General features: G+C 32.5%; 2 protein-coding genes across 7 annotated transcripts; both read left to right on the top strand.

Moving 5' to 3' along the window:
* Positions 1-1306: 1306 nt before the first annotated feature.
* LOC108327783 (two-component response regulator ARR9) lies at positions 1307-3321 on the top strand. Its single transcript, XM_017561486.2, has 5 exons — positions 1307-1784; positions 1895-2001; positions 2155-2232; positions 2679-2749; positions 2861-3321. Exons 1-5 carry the CDS (start codon positions 1679-1681, stop codon positions 3228-3230), a joined length of 732 nt encoding a protein of 243 aa, XP_017416975.1. The 5' UTR covers positions 1307-1678; the 3' UTR covers positions 3231-3321.
* Positions 3322-13091: 9770 nt separating this feature from the next.
* LOC108329585 (uncharacterized) lies at positions 13092-23175 on the top strand. Of its 6 annotated transcripts, none has more exons than XM_017563855.2 (8): positions 13092-13229; positions 13686-13768; positions 14436-14541; positions 19118-19339; positions 21042-21530; positions 21769-21843; positions 21924-22014; positions 22187-22435. In XM_017563855.2, exons 2-7 carry the CDS (start codon positions 13721-13723, stop codon positions 21983-21985), a joined length of 1002 nt encoding a protein of 333 aa, XP_017419344.1. In that variant the 5' UTR covers positions 13092-13229; positions 13686-13720; the 3' UTR covers positions 21986-22014; positions 22187-22435. The 6 variants fall into 6 exon arrangements, with proteins under 6 accessions (XP_017419344.1, XP_052728967.1, XP_017419345.1 ...); XM_017563856.2 differs by having other exon boundaries at positions 13223-13358; XM_052873007.1 differs by lacking the exon at positions 21924-22014 and having other exon boundaries at positions 13113-13229.
* The last annotated feature ends 761 nt before the right edge of the window (positions 23176-23936 follow it).

Here is a 23936-nt window from a genome sequence, read left to right as displayed (position 1 = left end):
TAAATTGATGAAACTTGAATAAATTATCTCTAAGAAAAAATAGCTATAAAAAGATAAAGTGAATGTTGGTTGTTTTTTGAGAATATTGTTGATCGATGTAGTGAATAAAGATTTATGTTTTCGACAAAATTATATTATTGTGGGTAAATCATTTCCGTCCCTAATATGCATCTAACTTTCTCGAATGTTTGGACAAAGTAACAAGCATGGACGATGAATGATGAACATTCCACCATGCTTCCATGTAAAAATCTTTATAAATTGGTATGAACATTTGACTATGAAGTTGAAAAAATGGGATAAAAGGAAAAAGAAATTTTCATTCATTCATACATTGATGCATAGTCTTAGTCTAGGTCGTGAAGCGTGGCCATGATGAAGGGGAGAAAAGAGGGAGAAGACATTAGAAGATTTAGGTGAATTGGCCCACTAGTTAGTGCCTTTTCACTTTATCGTTTTCTCGCATGTGCCCCGTTTTTTCTACCTTCAACATCAATACAATATATACCTCCATGCCATCTATCTCATATTGAATTCAATCTAATCATGTAACAAACAATATAGTTTTTTTTTTCTTTTTTTACTTCTAGAGAGTCAATACAACTTTTACATAATTTCTCATTGCGCGTTTTCGATCCTCGTCATCGTGTTTGAAGAAATGGTGGAATATCTATTTAAAGAAAAATGTGGATTTTCGATAAAGAAAAGTAATATGTGAATATTTTTGGGTGGGAATATTATATTATAATGGAATCGGCGTTCACGTTTTTATATGTTTGTCTTTTTACTAGATCAGAAGAGTGTTTAGAAAGTATGTTTGTTGAAGGACATCAAGAGACATATTCATCCTATTGCATGCGTTGAAACGCATGTAAACTAGGAATTAATTAATTAAAAAGATATTAAAGTTTTGATATTTATAGAAAAGAAAATATGAAATATGAGTGGATGATGATGGATGGATGTGCATGGGGTAGATGCATGAATGGGATGGGGATGGGCATGGGCATGGGCATGGGAAGCAAATCTTAAAAGGGAATCAAAAGAAATTGGCCTCTCTTTGCCACCAGTCTCCCCCACCTGCCCAAGATATGGTAAGCGCCACATGATTTCACACCCAGGGGAAAATAAAAGGCACCATTGCTGACCTCACCTGTATCTCTTCAAGGGATTTTTGTGGGTCCCACCAACACACCTTTCTCTCTCTACTTCTCTTTCCTCTTTTGCCTTCTTCCTACTTTCTACTTTCACCACCATTTTCTCTCTCTCACCCTCTCCTTCTTCTATCATCCATATATATAAATAAACCTCACTCAACCCATCTCTCAACCCTCAACAACCCAAAAATATTCACTAAGATTTATTTCTTTTTTTTATTCCTTCATTGTTTCTTCCTACTCTTTATCTTATAATTTCCCATTGCTTCCTCGGTAATTCAAGATCAACTTGGAAAATTTCCAAGATTTCGGATGAAATCTGGTCGGATCTTGCTTTCTGGGATGACGATTTTGGTGGGTCTTATTTCTATACAAACCTATTCCTCTTCATCTCCATCTCTATCTCCTTCTTCTTCCTTTCTCGTCTTCCTCCCATAACACTCACCAAAAACCATTCTTCCGACCACCCTTTTTTTTCCTTACACCTCTTGGCTTCTTCCTCACTCCACATCTTCAAGCAAATGGGGATGGCTGCAGCAGAGTCGCAGTTTCATGTGTTGGCTGTTGATGACAGCATCATAGATAGGAAACTCATCGAGAGGCTCCTCAGAACCTCTTCCTACCAAGGTGCTTTCTTTTAGGCCAACATCCTTCGCAAAATTCATATTTTTTTCTCGGCTCTTGTTTCCCATGTTGTCTGATGAGAAGGACCCTTTTTCTTTTTTTCTCAATGGCAGTTACTACGGTTGATTCTGGTAGCAAGGCTTTGGAGTTTCTGGGGTTGCGTGAGAATGAAAACACCAACCCAAGCACGCCATCTGTTTCTCCCAACAACAACCATCAGGTATGTTGTTATTTTCTTTTTTTGGTTAGAATGCATGAAGGTGTTTTGATTTAAATTTTAAATTCAAATTTAATCAACTTGAATGTTTTTAGCCATAGATCAATCTCTTTGTCTGGGGTTCTGAAATTCTTTTGGAATTATATGTGTTTGTAGGAGGTGGAGGTGAATCTTGTGATAACAGATTACTGTATGCCTGGCATGACAGGCTATGACTTGCTTAAGAAAATCAAGGTATGCTTGCTTGCTCTGCTTTCTATTCCCTCTTTTATCCATTATATTCCCCACTTTTCTTCTCAGTTTTTGTGACCGAGATTGTTTTTCCTTTTTGCAAAGGCCCTTGTAGATGACTTTCCATTTTCAAAGTGTGCATTCATTCCGATTTGATGTTGTTGGTTAAAGTTGTCAAGTGGAACTAGTTTCATTTCACACCACACAAAAAATCAAGTATAATCTCCTGGAATAATTCCACCATCTGCTTTTCAGTTTTCCACCCAAAACAAATCGGGTTCAATATCTCATCGAAAGATTTTTCTTTTCCTAAAGCTTCTACTTTAGTAGCTGTATTTGATTTTAGTGAAAACCCGTTTGAGAATCTGTGAAAACTGTCTTTCCTTCACTTATTCCACCTGGAACCAACAGACTCAAAAACTTACATAGGATTCTCTTTGATATTTCAGGAATCTTCATCTTTGAGAAACATACCAGTGGTGATTATGTCGTCTGAGAATGTGCCTTCAAGGATTAGCAGGTCAGAAGAAGAAATAGTTTATCGTTTTTTGAATTTTTTTTTCTTTTTCCTATGAACATATATTTTTTTGAAGTGAAGTTCTGATGAATAATATCTGAAACTGACAAATAGATGCTTGGAGGAAGGAGCAGAAGAATTTTTCTTGAAGCCTGTGAGGCTGTCAGATTTGAACAAGCTTAAACCCCACATGAAGAAAACTAAGTTGAAAGATCAAAGGCAAGTAACAGCAGAAGAGATTGAAAACTCAGAAGTTCTACAGCAACAGACACAGCAAATTCTCCAAAATGACCAGCAACAAGCACCAAAACCGCAAGATCCTCGACCAGAGTCAGAGTCACGTCCACAACCAACTATAGAACAACAGCAACAATCACTACAACAAGCCAACAATAATAACAAGAGGAAGACCATGGAACAGGGGCTTTCACCTGAGACTGACAGAACAAGACCAAGATACAGCGGCATAGCTACTGTTGTATGATAAAAAAAAAGGTTAAATATGTTTTTTTTATTAATTTTTTTTGAGTAAAAATTAAAATTAGATCATCTTTCAATTTAATTTAGTTTTCTAATTTTGAAAATACATAAATTTAGTTTTTATGACTAAATTTTGTCCAATTTATTTTTAGTTTCAAACGCAAATAACATTAGTAAAACAGGGAAAATAATTCAAATAAAACATATTTCATAAATTTAACAAGATTTAGTTACAAAAATTAAATTTATATATTTTTAAAATTAAGAGATTAAATTAAACTAAAAAAAAATATTGAATTGAGTAAGAAATAGGATACCAAACTCGAAGTCTGAATGAATTATGATTACTTCCTTGGTAACAACCAACACACTTGAATAATTCTTTGATTGAAACATGATAACAAACCCACAAAGACAACTGATTCTGATAAAGCAAGAGACAAATGTATGAACAGAAAAAGTTCTTTTTTTTTTGGGTACAATGTAGCATTTCATTTACCAAATCGTAATTCATGGCAAGTGGATACTTAAATGGTATGAATGAAAAGTATTAGTTAACTAATTTAATAGACTGCAGAAAATAAAAATAAACTTTATCTACAAAACTCCGCTAAGGTAACTATGAAAATAGTACATGATTGATGAACGAAAGGTCATTGTTACCGATATTTATATATTCTTTCACTACTATTGATTTAAGGGTTACTTAAAATTTTTAAATTTAATCGTGGAAAAATTCTGTTTGTCGAATTTTGTCTTTTGAAAAAAATATTTCGTAATCACTTTTTTTTTTTTTCAAACAACTATCTAACAACAGTTTTTAATAGTAAATATTATATTTAAATTATAAAATAAACGTAAATATATTTTTAAAAAGAAATAATAATATACTTGGTTGTATATTAAATATATGAAATAATATTTAATATTTGATCGTATAATAAATATATGAAATAATATTTAATATTTGATCGTATATTAAATAGTGTGTCAAAATATTATGATTCTTTTTTGTCTTTGATATAGACCTGTTGCAGAAATTCGTGGTAATATAATTTTGGCTGTATTTATATAGATAAAGAATTTAAAAAAATGTTTATTCAAGTAAATAGATTTTACTACAAAGATGTAAATTATTCTAAAAAGACAGATCATGTACTATTTTTATAAAATTGAGTGAAACCCGTATTCTCTGTATATTTTGTTATGATATTTATTTCTGTTAGAAGTCCTAACAAGTTATGATGATTAAAAATTATTTCATTTAATTAAATTATCTTGCTTTTTCTCATATTTATGGTTAAGATCCTTTATTTATTATTTCTTCTATTTCCCGTGTAGGATTATTTTTAGTCTAAACATTTCTAGGTGTTATATATATATATATATATATATATATATATATTTTGAAACACTTCTATTACTATTTATCATATTTTGTAGGTTTAATTATTTCGGACATCCCTATTTATGCAGGATCGTCTCAAATACTTTAGGTCCTTTATTATGAAAAATTGAATCAATTTAGACCTCATCATTAATTAGGCTGAACGACGTTAAAAATTTTGATGCGTGGCTTGGTGACATGAGCAAGTGGTACTGACGTGACACACATTAGTAGCCTGAGTTGATAAAAAACTGGACTTAAATCAAAACGCAGCGTTTTATTTATGCAAAACTGGTTATTAGTTAGGTTTTTTTAATTTGATTGTTGACTGGGTGTGTAATTGGGGAAATTTGGAAAAATAATTGGGATTTCAATAAATCCCTAAATTGGAAGATTGAAATCCCTAAGAAGAGCGAGGTTCGTCTTCGACCTTGTTCAGCTAATTGTTGGAGGGTGTTTTGGTGCGACATAGGTGGGTGGATGTTGAACGTAGTTGTTCGAAGACGATGTCGAAGGACCATTCTTGCTGTTCGTCGACATGCAATGTGTGGCGAAAGGATAACCTTAATGTGTATTCACCGATTTGCCACTGTGGACTGAGATGTGCGTTGAGAACTGCTAAAACTATGAAGAATCGTGACAAGTAATTTTGGGGATGCTCGAAGTATAAGATATGATTTATTTCACCTTTGTATTATGTGGAAGTGTTTCTGAGAAGATATTCTTGTTTATACATAATGGTACTGAAGACAGTGGTTGCAACTACTTCAAATGGTGCACTGATGTTGCGGAAAATGAAAGGGGCACATGCTTGAAGTTTGAAGGAAACAAAGAAAGTTTGTTACACAATGAAGAAATGAATAGTAATAGAAAAATGTTAGTTAAGTTAGAGAAATTTGTCTTCAGTGTTGAAAAGTGGATGAATGTTTTGATATTTTTGGTTTGTGTTTTATGTGTAATAAACACAATTTTAGTTTCAATGTTGATGAGAATGGGCTAATGTCTTGTAAGTGTATTGTAGCTTTCTTCCATTTCAATGAAAATCAGACTTGTTTGATTTGTTTATGAGTAACAAATTCAATTGTGGTTATGGAATCCGATATGACTAAAAAAGGTTTTTTTTTCTTAATTTGATATGTTGTAAAGAGAGGTCTATATATTGGTTTTATATGGTATGGACTGAGCAATTAGCTGCCACATGCATAAGAATATGGAAACTTGGGATAAATGTGAGATCTAAAGCTGCATAAGAATTTGGTACCATATCAGTGAAATTTAAAACCAGTGTAATGTAAACATGTACCCCACTAAGACTAAAAAAGGACTTTTGCTTTGCAACACGCACATGTCATGACTTTAGATACGTGATAAACAAATATATTCTTCTAGCATAGTGAAAGAAAACTTCTGAAACACCTGTATGCGTGATAAATATTTATGAAATTTGGTTGATCTATAATATCTTAAAAGGGAGAAGGGACTGGTTTATGTAATTTTATCTGGAAAAAAAATCCTTAAACACTTGTATGATTAAGTTGTCATAAATATTCATGAAACTTGTCTGATACGTAATACTGAGATTGGCCAATAGTTTTGATGCCCAAATGTGCCAGTTTGATGACATGTACTGGCTAAAAACAAGGAAAACCTCCATCACCCAGTAATAAGACATATATTGATTTTGTGATTAAACCTGACATATATCTTCAAGAATATATCTGGACCAAGATGTACAACAAAATATAACTGATGTATGTTCATTTCATTGATAACCAGTAATATACAAACCAAAATTAAACATCAAAATATAGAGTGATAAAACCACACTGACATTGTCTAAATATTAAATAATTGTTGTCTTATACAAAAAGATATGGCAAGCATTACAATTGTTCACATGACGTATAAAATTCTTCCCATGCTGACATTGTCTAAACATTAAAATTGATCATTTATCCCTTTGACCTACAACTTCATCCTGATTTAATGATGGCATCATTGGTTGAGTTGATGGGTTAGTTTCTTGTGTTTAGTGAGAGTTGACATCAGGTGTCTGTCTTGATTTGGTGCAAGAAGTCCTATTGTGACCTAGTTCCTTACAAATGCCACATCTTTTCTTTAAACCCCCCTTCCTCATTCTTGTGTCGTCCTTGACCAACTCCCATTACTCCAACCTTCACTTCTTCTTTGGTCTCAAGCAATATTCTTTTTGGTGGAGGAAGGACATCAACATATGTGGTAATCTCCTACATCTTGTTACCATTTATTGGATACAAAATTGAAGAGTATATTTCTTCATATGTTGACTTCCTAAAGCAACATGGTATGAAGTCTCCTACATCTAGATTTAGGAATTTCATAGCAGTCAAGGAGTGACAATATGGTATACCAGTGATAACCCACTTCCTGCATGTACACAAATTTTCATTTAAATTCAGTACAAACTTATCACCAACTTGGGACACATGGCGAACTTCAAACATCTTGTTTGCTGACCACTGTAAAGTGAAAAGAAGAAAATTAATAATCAATAAATCATAAACAATATTGCATTTAGGTTACCTCAGAATCCAATATTTAGTTAACTGAGACTCCTTATTTAGTCTAGTCTTGATTTTAGGACAAATATCCCTAGACAATGATTGCATTTTTGTTCTGTTAGTTGCCCATCTCTTCATCAAGTAAAGGCGGATCTCCTCCAACATGCTTATGATTGGCTTAGACCTTGTATGCACCATTACATCGTTGAAAGCCTCTGACATGTTGTTTACCAAAGTATCACATTGAGGTGTGCTACTAAATCTTGATCGTGACCAGTACCTACATTGAATAAGGATAATCAATATTAGTGTTGAAAGTTAGGAGGGATTTTTAACCATGTTCAACTATTAAACAATAGAAGTATAAATACAAACCTGGGATGGGAGAGATTTTTAACAAGTATTTGAAAGCCTCGTCATTGAGCTCTTTTATATTTCTCATTTCCGATTCTCATGTTTGTGGATGGGTTGCGGTAGCTGCCTTCCACATAAATCATTGTATATTGGTCTTTGAAAGACCCATCAACATGGTCTGAAGCAATGACCTTTGCCCTATAAGCCATGCATCTAGATACACATACATTCCATTTTCTATTTATCTTCTCACGAATTTCCATTCCCTTTACTTTGGGATTTTCTCTAACAGTTTTTTCCAATCTCTTACCGAGCCATTTTGCATTACGTAATCTTACTTTGTACTCTATACTACAACTGTGGTTGTCAACAATTGTCCTTAATTGCCACGTATGAATGGCTTCCGTATAAGCACAATATGTCATCTAGGGGCACTCTCCTTTAACACTCATACATTTTAGCCTAATTCTCTTCTGATCATTTTTAACATATTTAATATTTCTGCCATTTTCTACTGCATATGTTTTTATGGCATTCAGAAATTCTTGCTTGCCAGCAAAATAAGTTCCCAAATACCATTTATAATCTACCATTGTCTTAGGCATAGAGAATGTTACAAACTTCTCATAACCCTCATCTTCATCATCTTCTCCATCACTTTCTGCTCCACTGTCTAATTCATCGAATTCCCATTCATCATCGGACAAACCTCTATCATCATCATTATTTATTCCATCATTATTTACATCACTATCATTAGATTGCACATCAATTTGGACATTACCAAACCAATCTCCAACTCCATCTCCTACCTCCTCTTCTATATCACAGCCAACATTTACATCAATCAGACCTTCCATATAGTCATAATTAACCTCATCATCATCATCATTAACATCCTCACCACTATAACTCCAACTACGAACATCAGCAGCATCCCTTTCAAACTCACCCACACCAACCTCTGTTTCAATTTTACCTTCAACAACATGATCACCCTCAACTCTTTCTTCTGAAACAACAACAATTTCACTCGTACCATCACATTGACCTCTCTCACCTGCATTGTCAGGCACCTCACATTGTCTTTCACTATCCTGTTCACATTCACCCCACCTTGCTATTAACATTCATCCTCAACCATACCCCCACCTTGCTCTTCACATTCACCCCCAACCATACCCCCACCATGCTCTTCACATTCACCCTCAACCATACCTACATGTTGAACTTCTACTTCAGTTGTATTATGAGGAACATATTCTAAAAAATGTATCACCTCAGGTTTAGAGACTATGTGAGCAACAAATAGACGCACATCACCATTAAGCCTAACTAAGGTAATCATATGCATGGGTCCTATGTTATCCAACAAAGGCTCCAACCTATTTTCTAACACAGAACCAACACCTACGTAGTACCACAACTCCTTAAACCCATCATAACCTAGCCCTTTTACTATACTGACTACAAGGAAATAGCTCCACATGTTTGGGTCAAACGATAAAGTTGTACTCTCCCCCTCATACATAAGTTTCCCTTCATTTATGAAATTTCCTTTGTGGTGGAAACAACTTCAAAATTTTCTTCCATGACATACAACACAAAATTTATATTTTAACCTATAAAGTAATAAACCACAACAAAAATTATTAAGAATATATGCAAACCACAACCCACTAAAAAATACAATCCAACAATACTTTAATAATGGGGGACCACATTGCAATAAAAAACGAAACATTATAGACCATGCAACATTATGGGACAACCATAAAAGGACAAAATCATCAAACAATTCAATGAAAAACGCATTTACTAACCTAAACACGTGATTCACCTCGAACACTTTCGTCACTGCCTTCCACGTGCTTCACTGCCAACCGCTTGCCGATTCCACCGAAATAGCACCGATAGTTCACTCCAAAATCTTAAAACGAAACCTATTTGCTCACCACGTATACGAAATAGCACCGAAATAGCCTATTTTCCCCTAAATTCCAACCATAACAACCAACCCTCGATAAAACCCAAAAAAAAAATTTCCCAAATTTTCCCAATTTCACATCCAGTCAACAATGAAATTAAAAAAACCTAACTAATAATCAGTTTTGCATAAATAAAATGTTGGGTTTTGATTTAAGTCAAGTTTTTTAAATATTTAAATAAAAGAAAGTCAACTCAGGCGACCAATGTGTGCCACGTCAATACCATTTGATCATGTCACCAAGTCACGCATCAAATTTTTAATGTCGTTCAGCCTAATTAACGGCGATATCTAAATTGATTTAATTTTTTACAATAAAGGACCTAATTGAGAGCATTTAGAATACGAGGACTTATTAGGGATGTCCAAAATGATTAAACCTATTTTATATCTATTAAAGTAACATGTTATATATTTTTGTGAAATAATTCTAATATTATTTTATCATATTTTATACTAGAAGCTCTATTGAATATTCTAATTTAGGAAAGAAAGACGGTAATAAATGGTGTTTTCGTTCAACTGTCAGTAAAAAGAAAGTTTGATTTTTAATTTTTATCGTTAGTGATTAATATATTATGTTGGTAGAGAGTTAAACTTACAATTTTCTTATCCTTCTTTTTAATTTTACCACCAAATTACTTTTATAATTTCATCGGTATGAAGTTTGATGATCAACTATATATAATAATTGGTGATATATACATAAAAAAAACATTCATATGAATATTAGGATGTAAATTAAGTTTTTTCAGTTTTAAATTCCGTGTTCTAGTTTGAAACTTTGGAAAGACGAAAATGAAATTAAGGTAGACAAAACTCACGTCAAACAAAAAATCATTGCTTTATTTAAGGTCCGTTGCCTTAATTTACAGTTTTCGTGCCAACAGAAGATATGTGTGTCATTATGATAGGCTTTTTCGGAAATTTCACACAACTTCTGTTCAGTGGAAGGATTCTCCATTCAATCCTATTTAATTCTTATATAAATATTATAATAATATTTTTATTAAAATTAATATTTTTATTAAGTATATTTAATAATATTAAGTTCTTTTGATTTATATTTTCCTAATTAAACTTTATTTATTTATTTTTAAATTTTAAATATATTTATTTTAAACTGTTATAAAACTGTTTTAAAATTAACATTTAAATTTATAAAATTATTATATTTAAATCAACTCTAGCAATTGTATAAAATATATAAATATTTATAATAAAATTTAATATAAAATATAAATTTAAATAAATTTAATTTTGTTAAATATATTTAATAAAAAATTTAATTTTAATAAAAATATCATATAACATATTTTATCTCTCAATTAAGAAAATTATGAAATTGTTTTTTTAAAAGAATATTGAGACCGAGAAAAAAATAATAAATACAAAAATTAAATTAAAATTTTTTATATAACATTTGTCTAACAGTAACTTATGAGATTGTCACTAACATATCATATTCTCTATGTTATATGCATCACATCACAGTTTAAAAAAAAATTAAAAAAAAATCACAAAAAGAGACGATAATAGATAATTTAAACCTTTAGTTTTTAACTATTGAGATGTGAGAATTCTATTAATTGTTGTTATGTCATGTTTTGAATAAAAATAAAAATTTGAAACAAAATTGTTTGGAGATCCAATAATCCTAAAATTTTAAATAATTTGAGTGGTTGTAGCATTTTTACATAGATCTTAAATGTCATTATCTAACGATATATTAGAAAAGAATGTTGTTGGTGAGGGGCCTTCTCGTTCAATTACCTAGCAAAAGTCTATAGATCATAGACTAACACCATTATTTGTCTAAAAGGACCAAAATTTATGTTTATTTAACATGCCATAATTTTTATCTTGAAAGATGTGCAATGACAATACAAATATAGTGGACAACTTGTCAAAAGTCATGCTTACTTACCAAATGCAAGCAAAAGATTATTATTTTTTAATTAAGATACGTATATATTCAATTATTATTTTTATTTCTAAAGTATTATCAATCTGGAAAATATCTACTAGAAGATTTAGGTATTATTTTTTCCTTCCTTTATTTTATAATAACCGGGCTTGACCATAATTTTAAAAGAAATTTTTTACTTAAAGAAAAGTTTAATTACCTTTTCAATTTTATTATTTCCTTAAATTTGATTCTTTCAGAAAAAAAAAACATTGAACTTCAACTTAAAAAAAGAACAAAAAACCAAAAAAAACAACAGACATTATACAATCAACTTTTTTTAATTTAAAAACAAAACAATATGACTCTTGAATTTAAGCAATATACATTAGCGTTATTAAAATATACATTAATCACATTTTTTTTTTTTACATTATGTATACATTAAAAGTGTTATTATTTATTTTGGCAACTATTTAATAAGTTAGCTAAATAAAAAAATAATTATATTGTTGTATTTTCTAAACATCGAATAATTTAGCTGATTATTTTTCATTAATAATCAGACTAAATTTAATTTAAAAAATAATTAAAATATAAATGTGACTAAGCGTTGAAAAAACCTACTAAACTTGACTACTTAACTGAGAGAAAGAGTCTTACTCAATCATATTATATACACATAAATTTATAATTAGTTTTAGTTGACAACACAATTCGCATAAATTATTGAACCTTTCTATCACATTCAGAAGCTTTTGAACCATTTATTTTAATTTTAACTCGTTTTGTCTTCAAAAAATGGATTTAAAAATATTAAAATAAACTGTATTTTTGAAAAATAAATTTTTAATGGATAATTTATTTACATATATATAAAAGTAATAATGGATATAAAAACAGCCCAAAAGAGCTTTAAAAAGTATTGGGCCTTTCTTTTCAATATTACCTACTGATCCATGTATAAAAAATAGTAAACAAAGAGAAAATTAGGATGGAACTTCAATTTCCAGAACACTTTCAGAAAAAAAAATTCCCTAAACATACTCATTTCACTCCTATTTCAGATAATTTTTTTGATAAGAAACACCCTTACATTTACGGTATTTATTGGGTTCTTTTATCATTCTTCCTCATTTTTAATCATTTTCTACTTTTATATTTATCTAAAATTCCCTTAGGTGCTTTAAGATGACAAATTTGAAAATATTATATATTTTTTCATGAAAACTCCACATATTTTATCATAACATTTTTTTAGAACAAAGTGGATGTTATTATTTTTATTTTTTTTGCAATTATAATTTATTTTACATTAGTTTCCAATTCTTAGTCACGATACATCACCTTAGGGACACAAATATCAATCCCACAAGCTGGATAAATCCACAATTTTCATAGTTTCATGAAAACATGTAAATCCATCTAGCACATTCGAGGTTCTGTCGTTTTTATCTTAATCAAATTCCTCTAAATTTGCTTTATTCTTTCACTTATGTTTTATCTTTTATTAATTTTTTTTTTTACCAAAGATAGCGTTAACAGTAAACGGTATACGATAGGAAGAAAGACCATAATGTAGAAGTGGACCAAGGTGGAGAATGATTTAGAACCAGGAATTTGTTTGAAAGGAAGGGGTATAACAGTAAATTGGAAATCCTTATATTTTAGATCGACGTGGTGGAATATATGCCTGCACCACTGTAACAAGTGTTTGTAGCGTAAAATTAATCCACGCACACCCAATTCTCTCTTCGTTAGCACCTCTCTCTCTCTCTCTCTCTCTCTCTCTCGCTCTCTCTCTCCTCGTCACTTTTTCTCCATTGAAGGTCAACTTCAAATCCCTAATCTCTCTCAATTACAACTGCAACTACTTTTCCCTCCAATTTCGCTTCACCACAAATGCACCGATTCATCGATTTTCATCTTTTATCGCGTTTTCCGATTTTCATCTCAGGGTTCCTCATCCTCCAACTTCCTTCTCACGCTTCTGTCTTTCCTTTCATTGATCCCGCCTTTCCCACTGCGCTTCGATTATTATTTTCTATCTTTTCATTTTTCTTTTAGCTTGTTTGTGTCGTTTCGTTTGAGAATTTGGAATATTCGATTTTCTCATGTATACTGTTTTCACGTTTTCTTTTTCAAATTGTTATGGTTCCGTGGGCGAAGTTTTTGTGGGAAATTTCACTTGTTTTTTTTTTTGGTGGTTTTGTAGTGAAACTGAATCACTCGACAGTTATTACTCCATTTCCCTAATCCTTTTCTCTGTGTTGTTGTGTTTTCAGATAGTTGTTAACAGATATTTTTGGGAACATACGACATGTCAAGTGGATCAGTGAGACGGGTTTCCCGTCAAGATATTCAGCTGGTAAGCTTGAACGTCACTCTGTGCTTTGTATTCTGAGGATGAAATGATGTTTGCATAAATAACTTGTTATCTAGGACAAGCTTGTTTAGCGATTATAAACGTTTAGTCACTTCTTTTTCGTACAAACAAGGTTTTAATTTCAGTGACGGTTTCCTTTTTGTCGTGTTGATATTGTGGAAAATTGTAAATAACTGCTTTTGCAGATACTCCAAGAACCTGAACTTTGCGGCAACATTGCAGTCGTGGACTCTTTTTTTAACACCTTGTGTGGATATGCCATAAAATTTGTGTCCATGTTTGTTGTTCACTTTTGCATAGCATGTAATATTTTGTTGATCGTGAGAACATAGAGTTAAGTTTCTTTAAATGCTTTATTGTTACATTCATTAATTGGGTGTCGTTATTAAGGTATTATTATTAGTGTAGGGTTTTGAAGTATGTCACTGGATTGTGTAGATTGGGTATTTATTATGGCCAGGCTGCTAGTTTTTTGGTCTTTTCAAATTGAATTCGTCACTTTTGATTTGTTCTGTTTACCCTATCTTAAAATATTCCCAATCTCCTTCCAAATCTCTTCACTATTCTTCTCTACACAGTTCAGTTCATCTTACATCTACCAGAGGTTGCGGACTGTAATTTCTTTTTTGGTGTAATTGTCTCATTACAGGTGCAAAATCTCATAGAACGGTGTCTGCAATTATATATGAGCCAGAAAGAAGTCGTGGAAACACTACTAGCTCAAGCAAAAATAGAGCCTGGTTTCACTGAACTAGGTAGATTTTTTTCCCTGCCACTGGAATGGTGTTTTTTATTTTCATTTATGTTTTTACTCCATCTTCACTTGGTGAGATTCTTTTGAGGAGTTCGACAGAAATTGTAATTGATTCACTTCTGTAATATTTTTCATTTCATTGTGAGTGTTGTTGCACTTTTATAATCACGATTGTCAAATCTTGTATTTTTTCTGTTTTTCTCCATTGAAATATTTTGCTTACTTTTAAAACATGAAGACATTATGGTGTTGTGGGTTTATGGCATGAAGTGTAAGAAACAACCAAAATGTTTCCCTTATAATATATTTTTAGGACTCCGGTGCATTGATTTTGATGATGTGGTTCTGGTTCATTTAGAAGTTCTTAGATACTTGTATCATCCTTTGTTGTATTTTGATCTTTCATGTCAACAGTTAACCACTTATTTATGGGATTGTATTGTGCAACAAATGTTTAAAGACTTGACTGTTTGAATTTTAAAACAGGTTGTTTTGTTAGGGTATCACTTTTATTCTAGATTGTTTGCTCAGTATTCCTATTTTGTGTGTTATTTAGATTTCTGTTAAAAGGATAGAGAGGAATGGTAAAATTCCGTGAAGTCTCATGATTTGGTATTTGAAATTTTGAATGGGAGCATTGTTTTTGTATTTACTTTGTATACTAAGCACTTTAGTTTAGCAGCCACCCTGCTGTCACCATCCCACTGTAGTGTTTTTGGGGTCACTTACTCTGCGAATCCAAAATTGTTAACTATGATTGAGCTAAATGGAGGCTTAGGCCACTCAACTGACTTTTATACTTTCTATATTTCTTTTATCACCCTGAAATTGCCAACTCCCTCACTTAATTGTTTTCAACATTGTCACGTGCCACTGGGAATTATATTGGTTATTTGTATTCTATCCATTATCTGATTATCTTGTTTAGGACTCATCTAGTAAAAGTTTACTATTTCTTCAAATGAAGAAATTTGGAGAAGCCTGTACAAATTGCTGGCAGTTTTAATTGGCTGGAAGAAATGTTGAACTCCTGAATGCCAATTGTGACAGAAAGTTGAAATCAAATTTGGCAATCCTTATAGCAGTGTGAAATGGCATGATCCTGAAATACTACAACAGGTAGTGGAAAAACTGAACAATGTGGAGCAGAAAGCGAGGTGGCTGTAATCTTGGTTGGCTGGTGACATGTTTGACAGAAAAGGGCTACGGAGTCTCAGGAATGATAGCAACTATGGAGAGCAGAGCAGAGGCAGCAGAGGTGGGGGATGACCAAAAACTGTCACAGCTGGCAAGAAAATACTCAGAAATGCCAGAAAATGTTGGTGGAGAAATGTGGGTGTTCATTGGAAAGGAGAATAATGGGTGCTATTTCATAATACAGTGTGCGTAGGTGACAGAAAGTAGAGGTCTCAGTTTTTAATTTAAAGGAGGGGGCAGAATCCTGAACTAATTCCCTAACATGGTTCTAAACAACACTTTTTTCATGGATAAAATAGGTATTTTGCTTCTCATGGTGCCTATTCCAGCCTTGATTATTTGCAATTGTTTCCTCTGTTGCAGCTGTGACAGCTGATACTTCTATTCAATTTTTGTAGCTTGTTCCAACAGCTCTGCTGCATGATTCTGCATCAGTGCTGCTACTTCATCCATTTTCTTTGTCTTTTGTTTAATTCCTTATAATCAAACAAGTATTTGCAGCTCTTGTGATCACTACAAAGCTTAAACCTACTGCTATACATATAATGTCCTCATATTTTGAGTACAAAATCAATGGTAGCTAGTTCTAAATCATGGGTTGAGTAATTTTTCTCACGTGCTCTTAGTTGCCTAGAAGCATATGCTACTACCTTTCTATCTTGCATAAGACTGGAGGCATCACAAATTGTCCAGTAGGATTGGGTAATGCTAACACAAAGTTGCCTAGAAGCATTTGCTTCTACCCTTCTATTTTGCATAAGAATACGTCCTAATCTCATTTTGAAGGTATCACAAAATAGAAAAAAGTGTCCAATAGGATTGGGAATTGCTAACATAGGGAAATTGGATAATCTTTTCTTCAATTCTTGACAACTATTCTGCAGCAGTGCTGCTATTTGGCACTGCTGAAAACTATGATGGAGATTAGCTAGCTTGCTTTATCCAGTGAATCAAATCAACAAGGTAGAAGAAGCATGCCGTTACAAGAGATGTCTAGAGTTTTTATTCCTGGACAATCAAATGAGTTTTCAATTCACGTTTTCTTATTTTTAACAAGTATTGCCTTTATCTATTGTTGTTAAGATCAAGTGTCTACATAGGATTGGGTTGGGTGGGGGTTGCAAGATTGTAAAAGGCGGAATTGTAACATGGTAAGTAAGATCCTATCAAAATGAAAATTATATATATATATATATATATATATATATATATATATATATATATATATATATATATATATATATATATATATATATATATATATATATATGCGCAAACATAAGTGTGTTTTTGTGTTCAAAGAAAGAGACGGGGTTGGCAGTTCAAAACTTTTAAGAATGTGGAATTTAAGCCTAAAACAAACTCACAAAATTAGTTTGTAAAGTGAGGTTTATTTCCATTTTTTTTTATATATATATATATATATATATATATATATATATTATAATTTGGTCATATCTCTAGTTGATATGGGATATCAAACACATCCCTTTATGTTGAGTACTAGATATCTTGAATGTGGGTGTAGGAAGGGAACTCGATAACAGATGGCCCATAGGTTCAACATCTCACAAGGATAAGTTTTGAATGACTTTGATATTATGTTAAAATCTAAGAAAATATAAATTTGAACACATCTCTAGTCGATGTGGGATCTCTAATACCCATAAACACCAAGGACTGAATATCTTTGATAGCAGGTAACATGATAGTCTTAACAAACTTGAGTGTGATTGGTTCTAAATGACTTTGATAACATGTTAAGAGAGTGAAATTTAAGCTTAGTTTAACCTCACAAAATTGGTTTTTAAGGTGAGATTTACATGAACTCATATATTATACTTTGACCATGTCTCTAGTTCAGTGTTATTGAAAATCGATTATGGTAGTGTCATAGCGGAAAGTGGTGGCAGTGTTGCAGTTTGTCACCACAATAAGGTGGTGGCAATGCGGGTTTCTCATGGTGGCCCGTGGAGGCTGCTTGCTGCATTACATTTAGTGGGTGCAGAACATATATGGCCGAAAGGTGAAGAGAAAAACCCTAATTTGCAAAGGCAGCAGCGTGGAGAAGAAACCCTGCTATCCAGGGGCAGCGACAAGAAGAAAATCCTAGTTGTAGGCAAAGAGATTTGTTCCTCTTTTCTGTCTTCTATTAGGTTTAAAACTCAATTGATATCTTTGCTAAAACTTGGGCCATAAACGACCCAATAAAAATTTATTATAACCTAGTATTCTAAATAACTGTTCTACTCACTCCTTTCCTTCTTGAGTCCCTTTGTCACTTACACTGACCTTGCAACTTACCGGTGCTCACTGCCGCTCAGTGCTGCTCGTTGCTCATCACCGCTTGTTGTCACTCACCATTGCTCATTTCTTTGCATTACAATTATATTTTTGTATTTTGTTTTTAAATTATCTATATGCATATATATTTCTTTTGATTGCAATGTTTCTGGCATTACTTATTATGGTTTCTGTTATAACTTTATAAAGGACTTATGGGTCTTTGATATTTTCCATTGTTCGATATTGATAACACTGCTCTAGTCATTGTGAGATCTCTTTCACACCTCCTTACGCCGAGGACTAAATATCTCAAGTGTGGAAAGAGGAGGAAGGGAATCCAATAGTGGGTGGCACTATTGGCCCAACATCTCATTAGGATAGGCTTTGATACCATGTTGAAGTCTAGGTAAAAGATAATTTGGTCATGTCCCTAATTCATGTGTAATCTCCAACAAAAACGAAAGATGTGGTATATGAAAATGAGTCATAAGTGACTTGCAAAGGTGACAGCCGCAGAAGCTTGAATGGGAGTTGGGTTCTGTTTGAGGAAGGAAGAGTCGCATTTAGGGCATAAAATTGGGTTAAATATTAAGGTTTATATGAGCTGGGTTGTGTCTTGATATATGATCCTTCGTAGATATTATTCTGATTAGGACAAGGAAGCAGGGCTGTAAAATGGTGTTTTACAGATATCTAGATTGCAATTTCAACACGGTGTAATATTTGGACTTTCCTTGTAAGGGAATTAAATTTTAATAAAATAAGCCAAAACTTGGAAGGTTGTGATATCTAACTTCATATGATTGCTTATTTGCTGTTGCAGCTTCTTGAATTAGTAGTTGCATTTTACCCTTGCCTATCTTAATCCAATGCAGTGGTTTTTCCCCATTCTTTTCTTGCAAAAGCCATTATAGTTTTGATACTTAACATAGTGCTGGACTTGGGGATATAAATAAGGTTTGGTAATTGATAGTTGCGATTGAAATTGCTATTTAGTCCTTCTGATTGGCATTGCTGTAATGATTGCCACATTGCATCCATCATTTATTGTCCTCTATCATAAGTTTCTTTTCCTTTTTCCCCTCATTTTTCAGTTTGGCAAAAGCTTGAAGAAGAAAATGAAGAGTTCTTCAAGGCTTATTATGCAAGATTGGTTTTGAAGCAGCAAATATTGCAATTCAACAAATTGCTTGACCAGCAAGTCCAATTAATGCAGTTACACTCAACTGCTGTTGCCTCACTGCCTACAACTAATGGGTCACACATCCCTGCTGTTTCGTCACTGCCTAACTCAAATGGATCACATATCCCTGGAAGTAAGTTCATTACCTCTCTGAATGCTGTTGACACCTTTTTATTCTCAATGGATTGTGTAGTTCGAAGTCTTTTTTCTCAATCTGGGCTTTTCACGGGGCTTATATGGTCTCTTTCTCACATTTAGATGCAACCCCCATTATGTTCCCAACGTGTAATGTCCTGGATTCTTTTAAGGCTTGATAAACAGGGGGTTGACTTCGAAAACATTCATTGGATTTTGTTACAAAACCGGTTTATAGGGTGAGGTTTGCACCTACTTATAAACTATGAATTAGCCTTATCTCTAGTCGATGTGGGACTTCTAACACACCCTCCTCACGCCGAGGTATATACATCTCAAGCGTGGGATTAGACATTTTAATGGGTGATCCGATAGCGGCCCGATAACGGGTGGAACAATATGTCCAGCAAACAACAAAATATCGCTAGGATAGGCTCTAACCATGGCTCTGATACCATGTTAGAAAGTGGATTTTAAAGCCTAACTCAATCTTACAAAACTGGCTTATAGGGTGAGGTTTGCACCCACTTATAAACTATGAATTGACCTTATCTCTAGTCGATGTGAGACTTCCAACAGATTTCATCATTTACTAATTGTTTCAAACTTGAAGAAGTAAAAGTTGAATGTTTTGAAGCTAAACCTCTGGTAAAATGTACTCTACTTTGTCTGGTCTTGTTAGCATTGCCATTCATTTCTATTGCTAGTTGAGATATTGGTTTAATGGTATCAATTTTTATATCTAGGTACCAAGAATATAAAACACTATGAAAGTTATATTTTACCTGATTTAGAACTGACTTAGAAAGAATCACCAATTCCAAGTTTGTTGTTAGTTTCGGAAATTTAGGGTGAAATTCTTTGTTGTAAGTGAAGAACATGAATTGAGTTCTCTGGAGTTTTGGGCTTTTAGGCTATAAAAAACTGAAGGTGGATGATGCGTTCAGGTACTGGAACTGGTTAATGGTGGTGGTTTGTTAATGATATTGATTGTCTGGGGATTGTGGTTGTTGGAGGTTCAAAAGTAGGTGAAATTTAGGTTAAGAGAGCAATAGGCTTATAGGAAGTTTGTATGAGTTTGATGGTTAGATGTGTTGTGTAAGAAGTAGAGTGGGTTTATGTTATTACAGAGCTTAGAAGCACTGGTTCAAACCTCTAAGAGAATCAGGTCATTTGAGAGATAAAGAAGTGTGCCACAAAATCACATAATGTGAAGTGGGACTTTATTAGAGGCTTCTTAATCAGAGGATCATTTGGATATTTTAGCATCTAAATTGATGTCAACTTCTTTTCTGGACCATATTAGTAAGATTTTTTTAGGAACCAAAATGATCGTGTACTTTTTTATATTAAAAAATAATAAATTGTGTTTTTAAAATATTTAATTTCTTGAAATTGTTAATGATAGAACAACAGATTAATGTACTTGATATTTATTAAGACATATTTAATGAGTTTAATAATTGTTGAGACTTTTAGTGTCTCCTAATTACTATATTTGACATTGTCATTTAAGTTGATTAGAAAAACACAAGGTTGTTTTCAAAAAAACTTGTTCTTATGAAATTGAATAGAGTAATAACCTATAGCATACTTCATTCTTTGAACTAATAAAAGTAATATAATAATCTTCAAATATAGTCATCCAAAATCAACTTGTTTCTCCATTAAGCAATTTTGTATCAAATCTCACTTTACAGTACCGGAGAATCCATCATGCTACACTGCAGACCGAACCCAAACAAGTTTGAAGCCAGAAAATATGCAACATCCTGTTGATTCCAGATTATCTAGTGTGTTTAATAATGGTGGGTCATCACTACATACAAATATGCATGCTGCAGTTGATATGTCAGCTCATGGCAATAGGATTAATGGTCCTCCGAGCATGCTTTCTGCTCAAAACGCAAACATGGGTCTGATACAAGGAATCAACGGTGGGATGATTAAATCTGAACCTGGATATTCTGGTTGTTCTCCTTACATGTTTGGTACTGATGGAAATGTCCTGGAGCCACGCCCAGCTATTGGTGGCAGTTCAGTTACATCATTCACTAATGTCGAGTCCAACTCACATTCTTTGAACGATGCAGTCCTAGATCCAGACACTTCTTCATTTGGATTTCTGGGGCAGATTCCCAGAAATTTTAGCCTTTCAGATCTGACTGCCGATTTTTCTCAGAGTTCTGGTATGTCTTCTCTCAAGCTTGTGTGGGATCCTTGTGTATTGTTCAAGCATTGCATTCTTTTGCTCGTGTCAGAGAAAGTGCATCTTTGCTGATGGTGTTGAGTATAATGCCAGTCAAGCATTTCATTTTTTTTTCAAAGTTTCCAGCCTTTTTCTATGCTATTACATATGTATCAAGTAACAAACAGATAGGATTGGATAAATAATCAGCACTGATAGTTAAGCTTCTTATTTGACAGATATACTGGAGACCTATTCTAGGTCACCCTTCCTAGCTACGGATAATGAAAACTTCCTCGACAGAGGAGAACAAGGTAAGAAACATTTTCACTCACCTGTGTTCTGTTGTTTTTTTCCGCAATGCTAATACCGTTGTTATCTTGGTTTTAAATAGACAATAATAGGCTAGACTCCATATCAGAAGGTTTAAGTTATGAGGACTTTGGGAGTGAATAGTTGATACCATTTGGTTGTCGAACTTTCAGGTTTGTTCTTTACTTCTATTATTAAGGATCAAGTTATGTGGAAAATACCATAATGTGCAAAAATTTCCAATTAAATCACGCTATGTTTTTCTTAAAAATTGTCAGATTCATGCGAAGTGACAACTATAACCGTTTTAGCTACAGAGCTGATAATTGTTTATATTGCCTGCAGGTTGAACAAAATGCTTAAAATATTGTACATAAAACTTTAGAGGTTTTGAAATTTAACTGTTGGATGAACATATGCAATTGGTGTGTAGAAAGTCCACTCACCTCATTATTGGTGATGGTGAAATGCAAGTTGGAATGCTTGCATGGAAGGGAAAGACTCGGTGCAAATAAATAATAATCTTTTTTCCCCTTGTGTGATTGGCCTTTTGTACTATATGCTTATATATATTATTGTGTCGTACTAGAATTATATTATTGTGTTTTGTTGATTTTCCTGATATAAGACTGCATAAAATTATTTTCTAAGAAAAGTAGTAAACAGTATACTTGACTTGATTGACTGTCTGGTTAAACTAGTCAGGTTTTTTTCTTTTTTTAAAAATAACATCCAATACTATGTAGTCGAGGGAATCTCAAATTTTAACCAGGACTTTGTTGTGAATGGACCATGATGAGGCCACGCAGACATCTCCGGATTGCTTTGCTATTACAGTTTTCCCAACTTTATTAAATAGGCCTTCAGGTTTTAAAAACCGGCGTTTGATCTTGCAATAAAATTCCTAGCACTTCCCAATTTTTCATTCTTTGAAATAATGCTGAAACATAACTAGAACTTGTTTCAAATGTTCCAAAGGAAGAAGAAAGACTCCTGCGAAGGTCTTCGATTCATCCAGAATCTTGGATTAAAAAAATTGTTAAAATGCTGTGGAGATGAAACAAATCCAGAAACTTAAATCAACTTGGAAAAAAGAAAGATAGAAGGCAGACTTCTTCCTAGATTGAGTGCTTCATGGTAAAGTAGATTCTAATGTTAACCCAATTTCCCTTTGCGCTCTAATTTTATTTTTAAAGTTAAACAAATTCACGCCCACCATTCTCCTTTGCGGCCTATCATGCCACTGCCGATTGCCATTCTCCTGTACTCTTCAGTTATCAAGATTTTTGGCAAAACATCTATTTAAATATAGGACCAATTTGCAATGTTCACGAAATATTGCACTAATTTTAGATACAATGATATCACATATACGTGTCTCTCTCTCTCTGTATATATATATATATATATATATATATATATATATATATATATATATTAGCTCTTGTTATAACTTTTAAAATGTACACTTACTATGTTTTTTTTAATTTAATGTTGTAATTTTTTTTATCCAGATGTAAACGTATAAATTGTCATTTTGTTCAGAGTATGCGTCAATAGAATCCAATCAAAATTAATATAATTTTAAACACAAAAATGTTAAATACGTCACTCGATCAATTATGGTAGGGGAAAACTGGTATTTAATTAGATGTTCCGTTTTCCAAAAACTATGTTAAACAATTATGTATGGAAAATACATAAGAATTTAGAAAGAAGAAAAAGCGTAAGTATAAGGTTGTTTGACTAAAGAATAGTTAGTAGAGTTTATAAGTGATTTTATAAAAATAGCTTAAAATTAATGTTTGATTATACTTATAAATAGTTGTTTTTTCTAATTAAAAGTGATTATACTTGTTTTAGTATGATATTACAAATGTGTTTATTTATTTAAATATTATATATACTAAAGTTTATAAGCGCTCACAAAATAGCATGTTTGTTTAGCAAAAATATTTTTCCAAATAAAAATAATTATTATATTTTTATTTTTTTAGATTTAGTTACAAGAAAACAAAAAATAAAATATGAAAGTTATTTCAAAATTAAACAAAAAGTTCTTATCATTCTTCATGATTAATTATATCATTATCAT

This window comes from Vigna angularis, chromosome 2, assembly GCF_016808095.1.
Source record: "Vigna angularis cultivar LongXiaoDou No.4 chromosome 2, ASM1680809v1, whole genome shotgun sequence".
Classification (NCBI taxonomy): domain Eukaryota; kingdom Viridiplantae; phylum Streptophyta; class Magnoliopsida; order Fabales; family Fabaceae; genus Vigna; species Vigna angularis.
This window is presented reverse-complemented; position numbering and strand designations above follow the sequence as displayed.

Coding starts and splice junctions, on each gene's coding strand:
- LOC108327783 (XM_017561486.2), top strand. CDS start 1,679: ATGGGGATGGCTGCAGCAGAGTCGCAGTTTCATGTGTTGGCTGTTGAT. Junction 1,785..1,894: donor CAGAACCTCTTCCTACCAAG/GTGCTTTCTTTT, acceptor TCTCAATGGCAG/TTACTACGGTTGATTCTGGT. Junction 2,233..2,678: donor ACTTGCTTAAGAAAATCAAG/GTATGCTTGCTT, acceptor TTGATATTTCAG/GAATCTTCATCTTTGAGAAA.
- LOC108329585 (XM_052873006.1), top strand. CDS start 13,721: ATGTCAAGTGGATCAGTGAGACGGGTTTCCCGTCAAGATATTCAGCTG. Junction 13,769..14,435: donor CCCGTCAAGATATTCAGCTG/GTAAGCTTGAAC, acceptor GTCTCATTACAG/GTGCAAAATCTCATAGAACG. Junction 21,844..21,923: donor CCTCGACAGAGGAGAACAAG/GTAAGAAACATT, acceptor GGTTTTAAATAG/ACAATAATAGGCTAGACTCC.